Raw genomic sequence first — 23,191 nt, forward strand, 5'->3', positions numbered from 1 at the left:
CCTGTTAGTTCTTCCTGCTTCCCCAGCTGAAGATGAGTTTTTTGAGAGCAAGGATTATTTCCTTTTTTGTCTTTGCATTCTCTGCATCTAAAACAATGTTTGACAATAGTAGGTAATTATAGTTGCTTCTTGATTGGTTAACTGAACAAGGATATTCCTTCAAAGTGTCAAATTTATAGGGAAAATATATCAAAGAATTAGATTTCCCTAGAAGTGTGGAGGGAACTGGGATTTATGACAGTAGAAATGTCAATCAAATTCATGTTCCCTTCCAAGTATGCTTACCTGATAGAAAGTGAGATCCAGTGATAAAAACTACTCAAAGTCACACAGAATACATAGAGCCACCATACACAGTGCTAGAACTGAAAACTGGACTTCTGATGACTCTTTAAATCTCTTCTCCCAGCATCAGAAAAAAACATAGCTTCAGAACGAGAATGACCCTTAGGGGCCATCTGGTCTAATTGTCTCATTTTGTAGGTGGAGAGATTGAAGGCCAAAGTGGTTAAATAACTTGCCCAAGATCACATAGGTAGTGGAACAAATGGAATTTGCACAAAGAAGTTATGACTCCAAAATCATTGCTATTTGTATTATACCACACTGCCTCCATCTGTCCACATTTGACCTATAACAGTTTTCAAACTTTAGTGCCTAATATATCTAGTGGGATATGTTTAAAGGAGAAAAATTTAACCATCAGTTAAAATACTTACCAAAGGAGGACAGTTTAATGAAGATGCTCAAGATCCTAGTTTCAACACAATAATAATTTTCTGTGGAAAATTGATCAAGTTACTTTACCACTCTCTGCCTCAGCCTCAGCTTCTTTATTAAATGTGTTATTAAATGTGTTTTCTAAGATCCCTTCCAGTTCAACAACTGTATTGTTTTAATTTGAAGTAATCTTTTTATTTCCTTAGAGTTACTATGTTGACTATTTTTAGTCTCCATGACAATTTTTAGTACATGACTACATTCTTTCAGGGTTGAAAGTAATTAGTTTGAGGCAGCTAGGTGGTACATTGTAGAGCACCGATCCTGGAGTCAGAAGGACCTGAGTTCAAATCCAGCCACAGTTACTCAAAAATTACCTAGCTGTGTTGACCTTGGGCAAATAACTTAACCCCACTGCCTTGCAAAAACCTTAAAAAAAAGTAATTAGTTCTGTCCAGTGAGTTTAGTAAAGTGATACTTCATTGAACTGAGAGAGAGAGGGAGAGAGAGAGAGAGAGAGAGAAATACACTTTTGAAATAAACTAAATATTATGAAAGAAATTTAGGAAAAACAGTCAAATTTGTTCATTTGAAAACAGTCTCAATCTTCCAATATTTCAGTCATCTATTTAGTTTTCTCTGGTAATATAGAAACTGCAGTTAGATAATTCTATTGCTTTCTATTGCTGTTTTAACTAAAGGTTACAAAAGATGCTGATTTTTCATGTTAAGATTTAATATTACCAAAGACCAAGTATGGAGTTTTGTTTGGATTCTATATTAATATACAAAATCCATTAAATGTTATATTCTCAACAGAAACACAGAAGACAAAATAGCTTTATATGATTTTCAATAGCCAATATATTTTAATATATTTAAACACTTTGTTTAATGCTTCTTTAAGAACTGCATTATATTCCCATTAACCAAAAGGGTGATAGCATAATTGATCATTTTTTTTCTTAAAGCCACAGAAGTCAGAAATATTGTATGAACTAAAAATGTTGAATTTCATTAATTATTATATTTTTGTATTATCACTTTTACTATTGGATTTCCCCCTTTAGCTTGTATTTTAATTGCTTCAAAGTTTTAATGACTTTTATCTATGGTGGTTCTATTTCAGTTTAGAAATTTTATTTTAAAATCCTTTCCTAAAACTTAAAATATTTTGATTCCAGACTTTGGATCATAGATTTAGAACCAAAAGGGACCTTATAGGCCATCTATTTCCATTTTATATTTGATAAAACTGAACCCCCAAAATTAATTTTCACAAAATCATCCAAGTAGTAAGTGGCAATGCCAGAACTTGACTTCAGTTTCTCTGTTTCCCAGCCCAGTGCTGCTTCCACCATGCTGTGCTGCCTCCATGAGAATATAAAGAAATGATTAAATCTGTGCCAAAAATCAGGCATGCTGGGGACTTCAGAAAAAGAGAAAGCAGCAGATTTCCCCTTCCAAACCATATTTCCAGTTTCTTCATAAGCACTGGCTCAATACATTTCTTCACACACATAACAGTTAATCAGTACCTATATATTTGATAACAAGGATTTGTTTTCCTACCTTTTAACAGGGGACAAAATGCCAGTTATACATTAAAAGGCTTCAGAAAACTTATTAAATTGTGACTCCAAATCAACTGGAAAGTTTGCCTCCTCTACTCTTAATACAGAAAAAGGAAGGTATTTTCAGACATGAAGAATGAGTTGATTTGTTTATCTAATTTGTTACTTGATTTACTATTTGATTCATCTGGTGAATAGTGAAGGGGGATGAAGTCATTGGAAAGTGGTGGCAGCAGTATAAAAAAAGATATCAGTAAAAGTTTTTTAATAGCAGTTAACATAACAGCAAATCATAAGACCTCAAAGCTCAAACTCCAGAACAGTCAATAGGTGATTTCATTTTTGTAGAAGAGGTTTTCGTGTCATCAGAAAAGTCTTGACTTGGAAAAATATCTTTTAGATAAGAAAAGAGGCAATATTGTCATAATGACATTCTTCATTTTTGAGTCATTGAATGACATAAGAGAAAATTGTCAACAGAACTCATTTTAATTATCCATGGTCTTGACTAGACTGTACCATTTCCTGCTTTCCAGAAGATAGCGTGTCACTATAATCACATCCTAGAAGACTGAACTTAAATGTTAATGCATTATATATGTCGTTGACAGACAGTGTGGCAGAATGAATCCCGAGGCAGCCAAGAGTCATAAAGAACAGGATTCAAACTTGTCCTGCCTTGGTCATATACTTTCTGGCTGACTTGAGGAAGTCTCTTAACCTCGTAGTGGTCCTTAGTTCTCCTAAAGAAGTAAAGAAAGAAATACCTTTTTGGGATGTTTTACAAATTTCTTTTTACCGTGAGTAGCTTTTGATTTGTATGTTTTTGTTTATATGGATAAAGAGCATGACTTCTACTTCTGTGCAATAGGTCCAAATGTGCATTTATTAAACCTATGTTGAAATGGCAATGTAGCATCTACTCACTACTGAACTGAAAGGTAATTAATTGTAAGTGGAATTCGGAAGTGTGTACGTCCAGCTACTTGGGGTTTTCCCCCTATGTTTTATTTCTTTTTCTAATTGTAAGAATGACATTTTGAGATTAAAGTAGTGTGTGCACATACACATGTGAAAGAACTACCTGTCGGGGCGGCTAGGTGGCGCAGTGGATAAAGCACCGGCCCTGGAGTCAGGAATACCTGGGTTCAAATCCAGTCTCAGACACTTAATAATTACCTAGCTGGGGGAAAAAAAAATACTTTTTTGCACCTGTGTATAGAGAGGGAGAGTCCAAATGAATTATAGAGAAGACCACAGAGGATAAATTGGACAATTTTGATTATGAAATTAAAATGTTTTGGGCAAACAAAATCAGTGCATTTAAAATTAGGGACAGTTGGTGAAAAAAAATCTATGCAACAAGTTTCTCTGATCATGGTCTCATTTCTAAGGTATACAAAGAAACTAAAATATATAAGAACAAGAGTTAGTCCCTAGCAATATATTGATCAAAGAAGGCAAATAGACAATTCTGAAAGGAAGGAATCCAGGCTATTAAGAACCATATAAAAATGCAAATTAAACAAGTTTGAAATTTCACCTTTCATTATACAAATTGATCAAGATGTCAAAAAAAAGAAAATGACAGGCATTGGGAAGTGTTTGGGAAACTGGCACATTAGGACTGTTGGGGCTGTGCATTGGTCTAAATGTTCTAGAAAGCAATTTGAAGCTATTCTAAGAGGACACTGAATCATTGATTGTCTAGCTACCAACCCCCACCCACAATGGAAAAAAAAGTCCTTGTTAACAAAAATGTATTGTCAAGCAAAACAAATTCCCAGATTGTCGATGTTTAGGTCTCATTCTGCCTCTTGAATCTATAACCTCTCCATTAGAAAATGGGTAGGATGGTTCTTCATCATTCCTCTGGAATTTTATCTTTCAAATTTGTCTTTACAATAATTTTATTATTGTATAAATTTTTCTCATAACTTCAGTCTGTGTACTTCACTCTATATCAGTTCATGCAAGTCTTCTTATCAGTTCATGCAAGTCTTCTTAGGTTTCTCTGAAATATTGTACCTTTCATGTTTTCTCATAACACAATAATATTCCATCACATTCACATGCCATAGTTTTTTAAGCTAGTTCCCATTTGATGTGCCTCTCATCTCTTCCCATCTCCAATTCCTGATTTTTTCTTCTTCAAAAGGAGCGATATAAGTAAATATATTCATACATGGTCCTTTTCCCTCTTCTTTTTGGTACACATCTTATAAATTTATCAAACAGTATGCATAGTTAAATAATTTTTCAGATATAAAGTTTCCCTAAAATAGTTAGACCATGTCAAAGCTCCACCAACAGTACATTAATGTGCTTGTTTTCCTGTAGTTCTATTTACATTTGTCTTTTTTTTTTTTTTTTTTTTTTTTGGTAATCTTGAATGAGCAATCTGGTGTGAAGTGGAACATCATAGTTGCTTTTAATTCTTCAGTTATTAGTTGGAACATTTTTCCATATGGCTATTGAAAGCTTGAATTTCTTTGCTTATTTGGCTATTCATCAGTTGGAGGATAATTCTCTTAGTCTTACAAGTTTGATCAATATCTTAAATGTCTGAGAAAAAGATATCCAAGAAAGCTTGCTGCAAAAAACTTATTTCCCAATTAACTATTTCCTTCTTTTAAAATTTTGAGTTCCACATTTTACCTCCCCTTGACAGTAATCAATATATGTATACAACTATGTTAAGTAATTTCACATTAGTCATGTTGTGAATGTAAAATAAGAACAAAAGGGGAAAAAACATAAAGCATAAAACAAATTTTTTAAATTGGAAAGCATTCAGACTCCATCGATCCTTCTCTAGATGTGGGTGGTATTTCTCATCACAAGTTCTTTAGAATTGTCTTTGATCTTAAACCAACTCTTTCCTTGATTGCTTATATTTGTGCAGAAACTTTTTAGTTCTTTAAAATAAAAGTTCCATTTTGCCTTCTAGGATCCCTCTAATTTTTTTCTCCCAAAAAACCCCATATTTTTATGAATTTGATACTTATTTGTTTGTTTTGTTAATATCTGATTTCATTTAAAACATTTTCAGTTTGGTATTTCATTTTTTTAAAATTTATTGATTTTATTAAAAAAGTAAGTGGTTTAAAGAGACAAAATTTCCCCTAAAGTCTGCTTTGGCTGCATCCTACATTTGTTTTTAATGTTGTCCAATTGCTGTTATTTTATTTGATGAAATTATCTGTTACTTCTATGACTTTTTTGTTTGAACTAACAATTCTTTAGAATTTAATTGTTTAGCCTCCAATTATTTTTAATCCTTTTTTCAATAGTCCTTTATTGAATATAATTCTGGCATTGTCAGTAAAGAGTATATTTGATATTTCTACTTAATGCATTTTTTGGTAGTTTATGCCCTAATGTATGCTGCAAAATAGATTTGCTCCTTCTTTATTCCCATTTAATGATTTCCAGAAATCTCATTATATTTAATTTTTCTAAAATTCTCTTTAGGTACTTCTTTATATTTTTTATTAGGGTTTTTGTTTTTGAATCACTTAAGTCTAAACTGGTAGGGTACATTGGGATTCCCATATAATATAGTATTACTATCTGTTTCTCTCTGTTTAATTTTTCCTTAAAGTAGAATCTCTCCTATTTAGTACCTACATTAAATCTTGTTGTAAATTCATTATCTATGATTTCTTTCAGCATAATGCAGGTATCCCTTTTTAATCTAGCAAGTCTGTTTTTGCTGTTGTCTCAAATCATGACTGCTACTCCTGCTTTGGGGACCTCAGTATTTTAATTCTCTGTAAATCTTCATGTTCCACATATGGTTTTTGTAAATCATATATTGTTGCATTCTTTCTTTTTTTAAAAAAAGATTTTACATATTTTGAGTTTTACAATTTTCCCCCTAATCTTACTTCCCTCCCCCACCCCACCCCCAACAGAAGGCATTCTATCAGTCTTTACATTGTTTCTATGGTATACATTGATCCAAATTTAATGTGATGAAAGAGAAATCATATCCTTTAGGAAGAAACATAAAGTAAAAGAGATAGCAAGATCAGATAATAAGATAGTTTTTTTCCTAAATTAAAGGTAATAGTCCTTGTTCAAACTCCTCAGTTCTTTCTCTGCATGCAGATGGTATTCTCCATTGCAGATACCCCAGAATTGTGCCTGATTGTTGCACTGATGGAATGAGCAAGTCCATCAAGGTTGATCATCACCCTCATGTTGCTGTTGGGGTGTCCAATGTTTTTCTGGTTCTGCTCATGTCGCTCAGCATCAGTTCTGCATTCTGCTTTCTAAACCATTCTGCTAAACACTTCCATTTTATGAGTGAGTTCATCATACATTTATAGTTATATTTATTGTGCATTTTCTTCCACTTTATACTTTTTTCTCAATTTTCTTTCTGCCCCCTATCCCTTTACAAAATAGACCAGGTGGCAAGAAAGATTATGCTCAACATTTGATGCAATTCACTCCAGCCCCCTTGTCCCTCATTTTTCCCCCTCACCCACACCCCAATTCCAGATTTTTATCCCTTTTTTTTCTTTTAAAACTTCTCTTGGCATTAGAATTTGTTTTGCATATAACTAATTCCTCTTTGAATTTACCATCTCTCTTATTCATCCTTTCCCTCATTCCTTCTTTCCTCATTTCTCTCTATGGGTGAATGAATAATCTTTAACCTGTTCAGCTAGAAATAATCTTGAAGTGTTACCTGTTCCACCTACTCCTGCCTCCTTTTTTGTATACTATAGTCTTTTATCTTCTTACCTATATCTTGTATAAATTCTTTGTTGGAGTAGTTGTGGGAGAGATCCTAACTCCACTGCTTCCTCCTCCATCTTTGTCATTCAAATCATTAGACTGTGCATAACTCTTGACCTAGCAATATAGTATTACTTGGCTTATACGCCATTGATTCCAGAGAATGGGAAAGGAGGCTCCATACATGCAAAATGTCAAATAGTGAAGTTGATACCAGTAATATCAACTACTGATAAACTACTGATATCAGTAGTATTTTGGAACTAAAATTATCATTTCACTTTTATTAGATTGAATAAACTTTGTGAGCTAGCCTGGGAAAATATATTGTGATGAAAAGGAAATTCAATGAAAAGGTTAGCCCCATTGCTAGTAGAAAGAATACCAGGGACTTGGAATATTGAAAAAGGAAATTTAGGTGGGGGGGGTGGAGCCAAGATGGCGACAAGAAGGGATCGAGTCTTAGGACCTCTCTGATAAAATTCATCAGCTAAGGACTCTAACTAAACTTTCCAGAAACAGAACCCACAAAAGGACCCAGTGAGGCAGTTCTCCTACTCAAGGTAACCTGGGAAAGAGCAGAAAGGCTCCACTCCCCGGGTCGGAGGGGTGGCCCGCCAGAGCGAAAGAACTTCAGCCTCCTGGAGGCAGCCCCAGGGCGCTGGGAGTCTCAGCTCACAGAAGCGGGGGAGTCTCCTGCGCTGCACCCCGAGGAGCACTGGCACAAAGTGGGAGAACAGGGAGGGACCTCTGCCAGAGCGAGCACGTGGAGCCCAGCCCTCAGGGCACACAGCCAGCAGCATGGTCTTTCCCCAGCCCTGATCCAGGAAACAGAAGCAGGCAGAGGGGGTAAGCAGGAGCCTCCAGGGCATGAGCCCATTGAGCTGAGGGAAGGGAGTGAAGAGAGATGGTGAGCTCTGTCCTCTGCCTCTGGAACAGGACTCTGGGGCTCTGACCACATTCAGATCCTGATCCCAGTCTAGGCCCTCCCATAGAACAATCGGGCCCCCCCACCTCTGCCCCGTGGCAGAGGGGGGAACTTATGGTCATTCACAGACCAGGAGGGAGGACAGAGCCTCACACACTGAGACCCTTTTGGGAGTGTCCCAAAAGCTTAGGAAGCACCCCAAAACCAGGCCCAGGCCAGGAAAATGAGCAAGCAAAGAAACAAAAGGAAGACTATTGAGAAATATTTTGCAAATGAGCCCAAGAAGGACCAAAATATTCAATCTGAAGATGAAGAAGCACAAGCTCCTGCATCTAAAGACTCCAAGAAAAACAGAAATTGGGCTCAGGCTATGACAGAGCTCAAAAAAGACTTTGAAAATCAAATGAGGGAGTTGGAAGAAGGACTGGGAAAAGAAAGGAGAGAGATGCAGGAAAAACATGAAAATGAAGTCAGCAGCCTAGTCAAGGAAATCCAAAAAAATGCTGAAGAAAATAGCATGCTAAAAACCAGCTTAGGTCAAATGGACAAAACAGTTCAAAAAGTTATGGAGGAGAAGAATGCTTTAAAAAAGCAAAATTGGCCAGATGGAAAAAGAGATAAGAAAACTCTGAGGAGAACAAATCCTTCAGACAAAGAATAGAATTCAGGGAGATTGATGAATTTAACAGAAATCAGGAATCAATACTTCAAAACAAAAAAAAATGAAAAATTAGAAGAAAATGTGAAATATCTCATTGAAAAAACAACTGATATGGAAAACAGACTTAGGAAAGATAATTTGAAAATTATTGGCATACCTGAAAGTCATGATCAGGAAAAGAGCGTTGACATCATTTCAAAAGAATTACTACAGGAAAATTGCCCTGATATTCTAGAAGCAGAGGGCAAAATAGAAATGGAGAGAATCCACCGATCCCCCAGAGAAAGAGATCCCAAAAAACCAACCCCTAGGAATATTATAGCCAAATTCCAGAACTCCCAAGTCAAAGAGAAAATATTACAAGCAGCCAGAAGGACACAGTTCAAATATCGTGGAGCTGCAGTCAGGATCACACAGGACTTAGCAGTAGCTACATTGGAAGCTCGTAGGGCTTGGAATACAATATACCGGAAGGCAAAAGAGCTTAGAATGCAGCCAAGAATGAACTATCCAGCAAGGCTGAATGTCCTCTTCCAGGGAAAAAGATGGACTTTCAATGAACCAGGGGAATTTCAAATGTTCCTTTTGGAATGGCCAGAGCTGAACAGAAGGTTTGATCTTCAGATACAGGACTCGGGTGATGCATGGAGATTGGAGGAGAGGGAGGAAATATGAGGGACTTAATGATGATGAACTGCATGTATTCCTGCATAGAAAAAGGACACTGATAATACTCATATGAACCTTCTCAGTTAATAGAGCAGGTAGAGGGAGCTTTTATAGTTGAAACACAGGAGAAAGCTGAATTCGAAGATAAAATATGGTGTAAAAATGGAGTCAATAGGAAAAAAAAGGGAAATGGAATGGGATAAAGAAAAAGGAGAGGGGGAATAATAGTCCAAGATATTGCACATAAGATTTTTTTTTATTACAATGAGCTATTACAATGATATGGAAGGGGGGAGGCAAGGGGGAATGAGGGAAGCTTTGCTCTCATCAGAGATGGCTAGGAGAGGAAACAGCAAATATACTCAATGGGGTATAGACATCTGGAGTAAGAAGGATAGAGGAGCAGGGGGAAGGGGTGGGGATGTGAATAAAGGAGGAGAGGATGGATCATGGGGGGAGAGTGGCCAGATATAACACATTTTCTTTCTTACTTTCTTTCAAGGGGCTGGGATTGGAAGGCCTCTCTGAGACCATAGGGCCAGGTGGATTCTGGGCCTAAGGGGTGGTATGGGGGCTCAGGGCTTCTTGGCCCCAGGACCAGGGATCTGTCTGCTGCTCCACTCAGCAACCCTACAACAGAGTCAGAGTGAAAGGAGAGAGAAAATAGAGTACATGATAGTGGAGAAATAAGAAAGGACGGAGTTGCAATCAGCAATGGCAACAGTGGAAAAATATGGAAGTAACTTTTGTGATGGACTTATCATAAAGAATGTGATCCACCTGCTACAGAGTTGTTGGTGTTGGAACAAAGACTCAAGCACATTTTTTGTTATTATTATTTGGTGGAGGGTGCAGGGCAAGTGGGGCTGGGTGGCCTGCCTGGGGCCACATGGCAGGGTGATCTTTGGGTGTCTGGGGCTGGATTTGGACCCAGGTGCTCCTGGCTCAAGGGCCAATGCTCTGTCTGCCACCCAGCCACCCCTACTATTATTACTATTTTATTTTATTTTGGGTCTTTTCTTTCTTTTTTTTGGTTTTTGCAGAGCAGTGGGGATTGGGTGGCTTGCATGTCACATGGCTGGGTGATTGTTGGGTTTACGAGGGGGTGCTCATGGCTCCAGGGTGTCCATTGTGCCACCTGGCCATACCTACAATTATTACTATTATTTTTTTTATTTTAATTTTTTTCTCTCCCCTTTACTTTTTTCACCCAAGCAAGTCTGTCTATATTCATGGGGGAAGAGGGGTATTTTGTTTACTTGTAAACAAGAATATTTTATTAATGTAAAAACAAACATTTGTACAAAATGAGAATAAAAAATAAATTAAAAAAAAGGAAATTTAACTTGAGAAATAGATCTCTTTATGCAGTATTCTGGGAAGGAATAAATAATCATTAAGTTGAGATGTTGATCTACTCATTATTAATTTTTTTTAATAGGCAGTTGCTGGCTACTTTGATATCTTTTTTGAGAAGAACTGCCAGAAAAAAGTAAGTGTGACAGATTATATGATGAGTTCATTTTATTAAATGTATTTTTTTGTTCTGGAATTTGCCTCCTTGTTGATATATATACTTAAACATGGTTTGTTGTTACAAACATTTGCTATGTATTTGTTATTGAGTAATGTAGCATGATATTAAAAATTTTATACTCAATCAGTTAACTTTTGAACTTTGCCTCTACAGGTCTTATTCTCTACGGGTCCCCACTCTACTCCAACTCACTGGAAGCAAACAATATTTCTATTTGAGAAACCATTTTCTGTTAAAGCAGGTAAGTAGATATTCGATAACAATTCCATCCCATAAACAAAAAAAAGTATTCTATCCCACAAACACTTAATTCCATATCTGATATCAAGGCACCATTGTGCTATGATGTGATAAGTGTAGATATCATCTACAAATTTTAATTGAGAAAACCTAGTTTTTTTGAAGGTGTTTTCAATAAGGTGAAGTAATTATAAAGTGAAAATGTCTAAAGGGGAAAAAAATAAACATTCTTCTTTACTGAATTCTTAATTATTTCATGGTATCACACATTGATGAATAACTGATTTGTTCTAATAATAAATTGGAAAAGTTGTATTATTTCTACAATATAAGAGGAATATAAAGTTAAAATCACACAACTTCTGTCTACCTTTTATAAAGTAGAAGTATTAAGAATATGCATCAAAGGTGCTGCCGAGGTCCCTGGGGCAGTGGAGAAAATAAAAAAGATTATGCATAAATTATTTTGGTCCATTTATTTTTCCAAAACAAATGTGTTTGATGCAATACATTTTTGTTATTTGTAAATCTCCATATTATATGTAGATTTTCTTTATAAATAAATTCCTTATAAATGACACAAACAATGTAAAAATCCTTATTCTTCTTGAAGAGAAGGGTACAGTGGAAAAGAATGCTGAATTTTTTCATTGGTCCTGAGGTCAAGTCCCAGTTCTACCACTTAGCACCTAAGCGTGATGTAGCAATGAGAGGTTAATATGGAGAGCAAGTTGGAACCCGATTGTGAAAGATTTTAAATGACAGAGAAGTTTCTGCTTTATTTGAGAAGTAATAAGGAGCCATGAGAGCATTTTAAGTAGAAGAGTGAGCTCAACAGACCTGTGACTTGAGAAACTTGCTCTTCCCAAATCTCAGGGGTGGGCCAGTCCCTTCTCAGCCTTCTTTCCCTCTTCTCTCTGGAATGCCAAGGGGTTTTCCATATGTCTGCTTTGTGGTTATTCCTCCCTCTTGGAGAGAGCCAGATCCTGAATGGAATTTCTTCCTCATTTCTAATATTTTTTACTTAACAAAGTCAGGAAAAATGTGGCTGTTCTCCTTTTAGTGTTGAGAAAGCTACAATAGATTTACAGGAAATTGAAACCCCACCCCCACCCCCTTACTCCTGGGCTGCCTTTGTTGAGGAAAGAGTATGTTGAGCCAAAATGTGGCTTCTTCTCTGTCTCTGTCTGCTGCAATACCCCTTCCCCTCAAAGTTACTGTGAGGGTCAAAGGAGATGATTTATGCAGCACTTGGCCCAGGGCCAGGCCCCCTCCCCTCTGAGCCCAGAGCTGCCACTTTGCTCCCTCTTCTAGTGGACACAAACACCTTGGCATCCACACTCGGCTTCAGCTTTCTTTTCTAATCTCTAACATTCTCATTGATTTTGATTTCTCTAGTAATGATAATTGAATGCTTTAAAATTTGCCAAGCACTTAGAAATAAATAACCAGTGCCTACTCTGCACCATCCGCTATGCTAAGTGCTTTGTCAAATATGATATAATTTTATTCCGCAAAAGCCCTCTGAGGCAGATGCCATTATGATTTTCATTTTACAAATGAAGAAACTGAGTAGGCAGAGATTAAATAACTTGTCCAGTATCTTACCAACTCTCTTCTTTTCCTTGAACCCTTATCTTACTCTACCCCACCAAATGAAGTTCTTCTTTAATCCTTCACTTCTGCTTTTCTTTTTGTTCTCTCCCCAAGTCCTCCTTCAACTTCTCCCACATTTTTCCTCCACAAATTAAATCTGACCTTCCTATCCAATTCTAGCATCCTCCAAAGGCACAGCTCCTAATCATTCAGCCAGCACCTTCTCTTGCTGTCTCTCCCATCCAGTCTTCTCTTTTGGAAACTGAAATTAGAAAAAATAAACATGGATAAGTCTCTTTAACTCTGAGACTCAGTATCTTCATCTATTTAGTGAGAATGATTGTTGACTACCCACCTTCCCACAGTGTTGTGAAGAAGCAACTTTATAAACTGTAAAACTTCTGTGAGCTTCTGCTTTTTTTTCCCCCCAAATGTCCAGTAGGGAATAGGTCATTAGGTCCATGATGAGATATATAGATTGGGGAGTCCTCAATGCGGAGGTCCTAAGTAAAATTATGGGAATGAATGAACTCACAGGTGAAGAGGATTTAAAAGAAATATTCACATGGGGCCAAGAACTGAATGGACCTTGGGGATGACCCAGAGTTTAAGGTTCACCAGAGGAGACAGAGGATCAATAGGTGAGAAGAAAGGAGACATTCACTGTGGGCCCTTGATCAATCCTGGCATCAGAAATGGGCCAGAGAATTAGAGAAAGAGGTTCTGGGTCCAGGGCTGACCAGATGGGGCTTGATCATGATGGGCAACTTGGTTTGCACTCACTGGGTCTTCTTTAAGCCCACTGGCTGTCTTCTATCATATTAAATGCTTAATATATACCTGATATAGGAACTCTTATTCCACATAATTGAATTTCTCATAACAGAAGCTTATTTCTTTTTAAGTATCAATGCTATTTAGTAATTTTTATGAATACACTTTTTTTCTCCTTAATCATGATAATGAATCAAGATGGTCAGGACACTGTTAATAGTGGATTGATTTGTATTTTACCATAATTCAGTTATTCTTCTACAAATGCCCACGATTTGTATGACTTCCTTCTTTTGGAGTGCTGTGTTTTCCCAAGTTGTTTGTTTTCATTGTTAAAGTCCAAAGCCTATCACTCATCCTTTTCTTATTGTGTAGTCATTTTGCAGTTGTGTCCAAATCTTTTTGACACTATTTGGGGTTTTCTTGACTAAGATATTGTATTGGTTTTCCATTTTCTTCTCCAATTCATTTTGCAGATGAGGAAATTGAGGCAAACAGGTTAAGTGACTTGCCCCTAGTCACACAACTGTTAAATGGCTAAGACTGAATTTGAATTCAAGAAAATGCATCTTGAGGCCCTTGGTCTGGTCACTATGTAATTTGGCTGCCCCGCCATTTCCTAGTAATATAATTCTTTCTACCCACTTCTAATTTGTTGTTTTTAATATGCTTAAACAATAAAGCTTGGTAAACAGGAAAAAAAGTCTTTAGCCACTGTCCTCTGAACAATGACATGTTAGTGAATGTCCATTAAGATGTGAAAGAGAGGAATGTGCTGTAAGACACACTTTTATGTTTAATCTGTGTTAGTAACATTTTCTCTATGATTTTCTTAGGCCCAGAAAATATAAAAAACACATAAAGTTTTTATTTATATTTGCCAATTTCTGAGGTGAAAATTTAACAGCTAGCTAACCATTTATGAGCCGGCTCCAAAACACCTCTACCTGTGAGTAAATCCTAAACATCTCTGTAATATGGTAGACATTATAATTTGTTTTATAACAGGTTTTAAAAGGCTTCTCAGAAACCCTTTCATGGGAGTGAACTATAGGTACAGTTTTCAGTGTTTTCAATTGTAACAAAGGTAGAAAATCCTCATGGTTTTAGTGTCCCTTGAATTTTAACACATGCTATTTGACTCCATTCTTTTCTGAACAATTAAGGTAGTTCTCTCAAACCAGGTCTTTACTAGTCAGAGCTGCTTAGATTAACTTGAATCTGCATTATGTAAAGAAAGGGAATTTAACAAAAAGATTAAAAGGCAAACTTTTGTTTGGAGCAGGACAAAGTAGACTAGTTAAGAAAGGATTGTAATAGAGATTTTGAATCCAATAGAGATATGACATATCACTAATACTTAGGAAAATACATTTTTCATTTTTCTATATGGTTTGTTTTATAAATAGAAAATGAAACATCTTAATGCCCTGTGTATGTTTGTTAATTCCTTAGATTTTCATAATTCTCAACATACAGAAGGTACTTAATAATCATTCAATAGTCAATAAAGTCATTTGATCACAAGATGACCTCTCATAATTCATCCATACCTTCAACTCTAAGATTTAGTATATGACATTGAAAACATTTTTTAAAAAAACCTAATTTAAAGAGCTTTTGTCAGTCAATTTAATTGTATTTAATTAAAGATAAGCATGGAACCAAAGTAGTTGATAAGATTCTGGTAAAGAGAATAAAAATTTGAAAGATGTCGAAACTTCTGTGGTTAGAATTTTTATATCCTTTAAAGGAAAATAATGTTTAATGGAAACAGAAATGAAATGAGTTTTTTTAAAGTCAGTCCAAAAATATGTACTTATCTCCTTTTTATGATTTTTCTACAGAATCTTTTTGTATTAAAGTTTAAAAAATGACAGATATGTTGGTTATGATTAGTTTGTCAAACATAGATGCTTGACAACTAAAACCTAAAAATAGCCTTTAAAAGAACCATTTTGAGTTTGGTTTTACTACTATCTTTACAGAAAATGAGTTTTTTTTCAATGTGGGCAAACAAACTCCATTAGCAATAAAACAGCACACGGTGCTCATTTTCTCACTTTGTGATTGCCTGCAAGTGGACATAAAACCTTGATAGTGTTATTTTTTGTTTCCAAAAAAGTTGAGCACAGCAAAACTGAAATGGAGCGAATACAACTAAATTCCATGGTTCTTTTTTTCTTTCTGGTAATTGAATTGAAGGTTAGAATCTTGAAAGTATACATTTCTTCTCTAGGATAAATATGCTGTTGCCTTAGTATTTTCTTTTTAAACAGAATGCTTAGTAATTTAGAGTTTTGTTTTGAGTTGCTACTTAGTAGCAGTTTATTAAATAGGGTGTTAATAGTTGTTGAATTGCATTTAGGATGTTAATTCTAAATTAATATTTTTCTAAGATGTCTTCCTATTGGTCTTGACTAAATGAGTGCTTAAATCTTAATTGTTCTTAACTCACATGATCTTGTGGCCAGAATGCTTTCTGGACACTAGCTGATTTCTGTAAGCTTTTTAGACATCGTATATAATGGGACTCTAAGAAGACAACACCTGTCCTAACTTCACCTATATGCTTACTGTTGATTTAATTGGCGGGACTGGTATATAGTGAGCCAGCAGAATATGTTGAAGCATCATAGCCTGATGAAATGTTACCTCATTTTAAGGAAAATTTAAAAAAATTAGTAACGTCTCTCTGTGGTAGTAATGTACTGGGAAAGGATGAATAATCATAATCCCCTTTATTGTTCCTGACCAGCCCCTGGTTATAGTGCTAATGAACAGGGAAATTGCCAAAAGGCAGACAATGGAAGAGAGAAGGGTAACAAAGAGTCTGAATGATCAAAGTAGGTAATTACTGCTTTGCAGCCTGTTCCATTTCACATACAGTGTTAAATGGCTACTGTTAAAAAAAAATGAATGCTGCTTCTTGGCTTTTCTTTTCCAAAAGATCTTCTATATTAAACCCTAGTAGCTTTCTATTTTTTTGTCCTGTAATCCACTCAAATCCTGATTGAATGTGACTAAATCCAAATAAATAAAATCAGTTAATGTCAGTTGGAATATATATAGTCTTTAGGATGCATTTCCCTTCCTATTCAATACAGAATGTGACAAAAACTGTCTAATTTAATTACCACTCAAGATTGACACAGTGGGCAGGGGAATCATCTTATAAATATTGAAACATTGAACTTTGTAATAAAGAATCTAATATATTTTGATAATTGACAATCCAATTTACTGCCATAGATTTAAAAAACTGCCATAGATTTAAAAAACTTTCTCAAGATAGTCTTATTTGCTGTCATCTGAATTCATTGAGGAATCCGCTAATAGATGAGTTGTACTGAGTTTGTAGGAAGCATTTGTGACTTTATATGTGATCTCTTATTATTATTGACTTCTCAGTAGAAATGTTTAGTGCTTTCAGTTACTCTTTGAGAATAAAATCATTTCATTAATTTTCTCAAAGATATTTTAACCCTAAGTACACTGTGACAGAGGAATTTAACCCAATTCTCTTTTGTAGCTACCCATAGTGTAAATCCTGTTAACTTCTGAATCAGAATACATCCCTTAATTCTAATTGGTCATTAAAGAAAAATTTAGTTTTAACTAGATGGATAGCTAACACCTAAAGATGTTTTACCCATACCTGAAGATGCTTAAATTATATGTGTGTGTGTGTGTGCGCATGTGTATACATTCACATATATATAAAACAAAAGACATTTTTATGCAGTGTTCTTTTTAAAGGGAAAAAACTTTAAACATAAAATAACTAATTTAAAAAGCATAAATGTTGTACTTTAAAGTTTAATAGAGGACTATATGAAACTTAGTAATAAATTATGAATTATTTTTTAAACATACCATTTACAAGAGTAAATCATCAGTTTTCCAGCCATGTCATCCGTCTAGAACACAGTTGAAAGGATCAAAATTAACAAAGTATTTTGGGTAGTCAAAGTAAAACAAAGTCCATGTACTAGAAATTGTAGTTTAGCTGTTCATTCACAATGTCTTAGATTTTCACTTATTTGCTTTTACTTAGCTCATAATTCTATTTTTTTTTAATTATCAAGTATTTCCCTCCCTCTCCCCAACTTAAAGGGGAAAAATGATAATAAATCAGCATTAACAGACAAAATAGATTTCTCATATTGGCTATGTACGAACATGTGTGTCTCAGTGTTAAGTCTGTCATCTATCAGGAACTAGTTTGTTCCCTGGAATCATCCTGTCATCATGTTGATCATGTTGATCATGTTGATGAAATTAGAAGTTTGTAAAAATGGTTCAGTTTTCAGTTGTGGACATTATACTATAAAGTCAAGTCATCTGTTTCTTTAGTCTGCATAAACTAGAATTTTGCTATTTTCCAGTTATTGGACATTTCTTAGTTTTCAGTTTCAGCCATAACATACACACAACTGCCATAAAATTTTTTTATACATAGGTGAATGGAGAGAAGTTTGCCTTGGTAAGAAGAAAAGTCAAGGAGTAGAGGGACAAATAGTGGAGAAAGATATATGAGTGATATATGTAAGAAATGTACAGGGCGAATAGCTTCAGGCATTTTGGTTAACTAGTAGGCATGAGGCTTGCCTGAGAGGATAAGGGAGGGATGCCATAGAAGGTTTAGAACTACTACCAAGGTGAGTGGGAAAGCCAGTAAGGAAGGGGGTCAAGCAGTGTCTGTGATATTTGTTGGTTGGGGTGTTTTCTAGATTATTTTCAGTCACCTTGGGTGACATTTGCATGAGTTAAACTTGTTTAAGAAATGATGATGGAGGGGCGACTAGGTGGCGAAGTAAATAGAGCACAGTCCCTGGAATCAGGAGCACTTGAGTTCAAATCCAACCTCAGACACTTAATAATTACCTAGCTGTGGGGGCCTTGGGTAAGCCACTTAACCCTATTGCCTTGCAGAAACCTAAAACAAACAAACAAGAAATGATGATGGATTCATTGTTGTTACTTTTACTTATTTCTCAGTTTTTAGACTTTAAAGCTTATTTCAGCAGATTAGATTAGAAGTGCAGCAATCACAAGTGCTGTCTCCTTTAATCTTTATCCTTTGATCTAATTAGATATTGATTTTAATTCTTGCTTTAACTAGTCAATGATCTTATCTGGGCACAGTCACACCTGATTATGAAATGACTTCGACATCTGGGACCTAGTTATTGTCATGTCTGGTTAGCTCCTCTCTGTTTCATTTTTCCATGATGACATTTGCTGTTCAACACATAGAGAACCTTCTTCTTCCTTTCTTGTGGGGGGATCACAGACTTGCACCTTCTGAATCATTTTATAATCCTTTGTGCTTTCATGTAATTCTTGCCTTTCTCTATACTATGCCTACTTTTGCATTAAAATAATAGTGTATCATGAAAATGTTGACTTGGCATATTCTACAGAGAATTTCTCTGCTTTTTTATCTTCTGCACCAGATATTGGGGTCTAAGTTGCAATCATGAGTACTACAAGGAAGTAACCATTGTGTCTTGAAGCAATGTTATTTTACCTTTGATATGAGGAAATCAAACCCATACTCTCCTATAATTCCCTTTCTGGAAAAATCTGTGAGCCATTTCTATCAAAAATGTCAGCATTCTTGTGACTGACTTCCTTCTTCCTTAAAATAATCAATTTGGTCTCCTATTTTTAAGACATTGTGGTATTCCTTCTTGTCGAGGACTTTAGACCTTAGAGGGTGTAAAAAAAAATCAGTTAAGGAGGAGATGGCATGTAGGCGAAGCTTAAAGGAGGAGAAGAATTCTGACTCCCAGTGGAGTGGCCTGGCAGCTTAGAGGAAGATGCCAGAGTGCAATGCCATGAGTGAGAACTGTCTGGAGCAGTGTGGGTAGGAAAAAGATGTCAAAGAAGCCAAGAAAATAATAGGAGAACCAGATTGCTAGGAATTATGTGTCTGAAATTAAGAAGTTCATGTTTTCAATGTAACTAATAAGGTAATATGTTTTATGATTGTATATATATTGCCTCTATTGAATTGCTTACTGTCTTAGGGAGGGGAGAAGAATGGAAGGGAGGAATAATTTGGAACTCAAAATTTGTAAAAATAGTGTTGCAATTATTTTTATATACAATTAGGGGAAAGAAATTTGTTTTATCCTTTATCTGCAACTGCAGGTTTTTGAATAGGAGACTTTTGTATTTTTGGAATATTACTTTTGCAGTCATGTAAGCCAGAAGTTTCAGGTACATAGTCCTCAATCAAATTAAAATATTACTCCCATCTGATTCTATTGTATTAATGTACCCCCCCCAAAAAAAAACGCTCTGTAAACTTGTTTTTTTAAAGTCAACATACACCCCAACAGAATCCTTGATATTGTTTAGTGGGCCCGTTTATATTTGAGTGTTGTAGACAACAGATTATGGAGGATAGAAATTAGATGGGAAGTGAGGAATTCAGTTAGACTGGGATAGTCATCCAGGTAAGCAATGATTAGGGCACCTGTATGGGTGGAGAAAAGGGAACAGTGATGAGGAAAATAGAATTGGCAAGTTTTGACAACTGATGGATTAGGTAAAGTGAGGAAAATCAAGAATGACTCTAAGGTTATAAGCTCAATTAAGTAGGTTGCCTTGATTAGAAATCAAGTTTTCCTTCATAGAAATAGAACCTTTTTGAGGGCAGGCAGGTTTAGAAGGAGTAATGAGTTTCATTTGGAGCATTTTTATTTTGAAAATGCAAATAGGTCTTTGATATAGAGAAGCTTCCTGACAGTTGACCATTATAGGCCTGGAGTTTTAGCTATACTTCATTTTAGGATAAACTGGAAGATAGACAGCCATGTTATATCAGGTTCGATTGAAAGATATGACAAACTGTATGTTAGAGAAAAGATTTAGGCAGAAGGTGATACCTGACCATAAGTTTGAAGGGTTATTTTTATGTGTTCAGATATAGATTGGAATGTATCATTGATGTCATTGATTTAGAAAACCACAAATTAACATTATGTTCTATTTTTATTTATTTTACTTATTTCCCAGTTAAACTTTTCTCTGGTTCCAGTAGCAGTCAAGAAGGTTTGACATTTGTCACTTCTAGACTAGATGAGCTCTGAGTTCCTTTCTAATCTTGAGATCAAAACAAGGTTAAATTGTCCCAAGTATTGTGATGATTTAGGGTCATCATGTCAGTTAAAAGACCCACAAAAGTTTTAGTGTTATCTGGTTAGTCAGGATGAGCCAGGGTTTTACTTTAACCAAAAAAAATCACAGAAACTTTAGATGTCTTTATACTTATTTCAATAATGTTTCCATTTACTTCTCAGTATATATTTAGAACATATATTTGACCTTCAAAACTATTAGGGAATTTAACATTCCTCTCAACCAGCCTGTAAGATCCATAAAACCAAAAACTCTGTTGCTCAAATCTAATCTTTGTATCTCATACTGGTCATTTTGGAACAGGTTCTCAACACATGCCTGTTGAATTGAATTCTTTTCACTATCCTAGTGCTGGAAAACTTCTGTCCTATTTTGATTTTGGAACATAGCCAAAGTGAGTTCAAAAAATAAAAATGAAATAGTAGATTTAGTAATATCCTCTAAGGTGCAAAAATTAGGTTTGTCTATAAAGAGAACCTGGTGTTTTCTTTGACAACTCATAAATTAATCCTGGAGACAGTTCTTGAGGAGATATTCCAAAATGATTTTAAGGCACCAAGACCTTCATTTTAGTGAATGTGTCACTTCCCAGGGGACAGCTTTGAAGGATATCATACATATTTAGAAGTAAAAGAGCTAATATGATTTTTAAAAAGGCACATTATTTATAGTCAAACTTTGTATGACAATCTTTACCTAAAGCTATTGACACATTAATAAATGATTCATAATGCTATTGTTATAATCTGGTTGAAAACAAATGAATGATTTCTCCTTCCCCATCCTAAAGAAAGTCAAGCTTCTACATAAATCAAAATCATGTTCTTTAATCTTTATTGGGCATGCTGTTTATATGTTCTGTAGGGGTGATATTCTTTGCTTTTGAAAGAATAAATTAAAATGATATAATAAATATAGGGGTTCATTTTTTTCTAATTGAACTGCAAAGCTGTATTTCTTTGTTCTTGAGGCAATCTGCCTGTGATAAGGGCAAGGTGATTCAACTCAGTTTCAAAGAGAGTGTCCTCTGCAACCACTAAACAGCAGATCTGCTTAAAAACATCCGTCATTTTATATCTACATGACACTGATTAATTACTCTGATCTACTTTGGTGTTATAGCCATTACCTTTGCACCTTTTTCAGTCTATAAGGATCGGAGGCTGTGTTTGCCAGCTGCAGATTAATATTTTTAATGTGACTTCCTGATAGTTTGTTTCTTTGAAATGAATACATAAATGCATTCACTGCTTAAATCATAACATCACCAGTGGATGAATCAGTGGAATGAACCAGAATCAGAGGAATGAACACTAGGTTCAGTCTGAAAACACGGGATGAAATCTCAATTACAATTTACACTTACCCAGGTTCCTTTAGACAAGTTACTAAATGATGTATTAGTTATTGGAAATTGAAGTACCTCAGAGATCATCTAGTTCATTCAGACTTTTGCTTTCCAGCCATGGAAGCTGGAACTCAGAAAAGTCATGAATTCGTCATCCAATGATTTGGAGTAGTAGTTGAGCTTCAAACCAAATTCCTATTCCACAACTCTTTCTACTATATCACATTATCCCATGCATTTTCATTCTTTAACCAGGGTCTCTTCACTTTTTTGGGTATCATGGACCACTTTGATCAAATGGTACAAGTTTATGGACCCCTTCTCAGAATAATGTTTTTGTGTTTTTAAATACTGAAGCTCCTCTCCCCAAGACTGGAAGATCAGGGGTAATTCATAGGCCTGATACCATTGTTAACCAGTGCAGGAACTTTGGCCTGGTCCAGCTTCTCTCCTCCTAGGCAACCACGACTCCCATTCAATGGGAGGGCTCACTGTATGGAGGTCAGCTTAATACAAATATCAGATCAGTTTAGAGTTTGTTTTCAACTCAAAACTCCCAAGCTCCATAGATATAGGCTGCTGTGTCCAGCAGAATGATGTTTTTAAATGTACAGAATTAATAGAATTACAAAGGAAACTAAGTATTCAAATAAAAATGTGATTTTTTTTCTCCCCATCCAAATTTATAAACTCTGGAAATATATCCACAGACCACCTAAAAATTTGCCAGACCCCCAGGTTCAGAACCCCTACTATATTATTTATTTATTATAATGAGATTGGAGTAGTTGATCTTTAAGGTCCCTGCCAGTTCTAAACCATATGAATTGTTTGATTGTTTTTTGGTGGGGTGGAAATTGTGATTAAAAGACTTGCAGGGTCACACAGCTAGTATGTATCTGAGGCTAAATTGAAATCCCGATTCCAGGACTGTTGCTTTTTGCATTGTGCCACTTAGCTGTCCCTGTATCTGGCTTAAAAACCCAAAAACTTAAATAATTTTCAGAAATAATTATTAACAGGGGTGGCTAGGTGGCACAGTGGATAAAGCACCGGCCCTGGAGTCAGGAGTACCTGGGTTCAAATCTGGTCTCAGACACTTAATCATTACCTAGCTGTGTGGCCTTGGGCAAGCCACTTAACCCCATTTGCCTTGCAAAAACCTAAAAATAATAATAATAATAATTATTATTATTATTAACTTGCACTTCAGCAGAAATCTAAAACTTTTTAACATTGTTGC

General features: G+C 35.5%; 1 protein-coding gene across 1 annotated transcript in view; it reads left to right on the plus strand.

Moving 5' to 3' along the window:
- The window catches only part of PRMT3 (protein arginine methyltransferase 3), a 144,669-nt gene that overhangs the window by 114,430 nt on the left and 7,048 nt on the right, over positions 1-23,191 (plus strand). The window contains exons 14-15 of the mRNA XM_074230373.1: positions 10,743-10,793; positions 10,992-11,079. Coding sequence (XP_074086474.1) covers positions 10,743-10,793; positions 10,992-11,079 — 139 coding nt within the window. The remainder of the gene's footprint in view (positions 1-10,742; positions 10,794-10,991; positions 11,080-23,191) is intronic.

Source organism: Macrotis lagotis, chromosome 3 (assembly GCF_037893015.1).
Source record: "Macrotis lagotis isolate mMagLag1 chromosome 3, bilby.v1.9.chrom.fasta, whole genome shotgun sequence".
NCBI classification, from domain to species: Eukaryota; Metazoa; Chordata; class Mammalia; order Peramelemorphia; family Peramelidae; genus Macrotis; species Macrotis lagotis.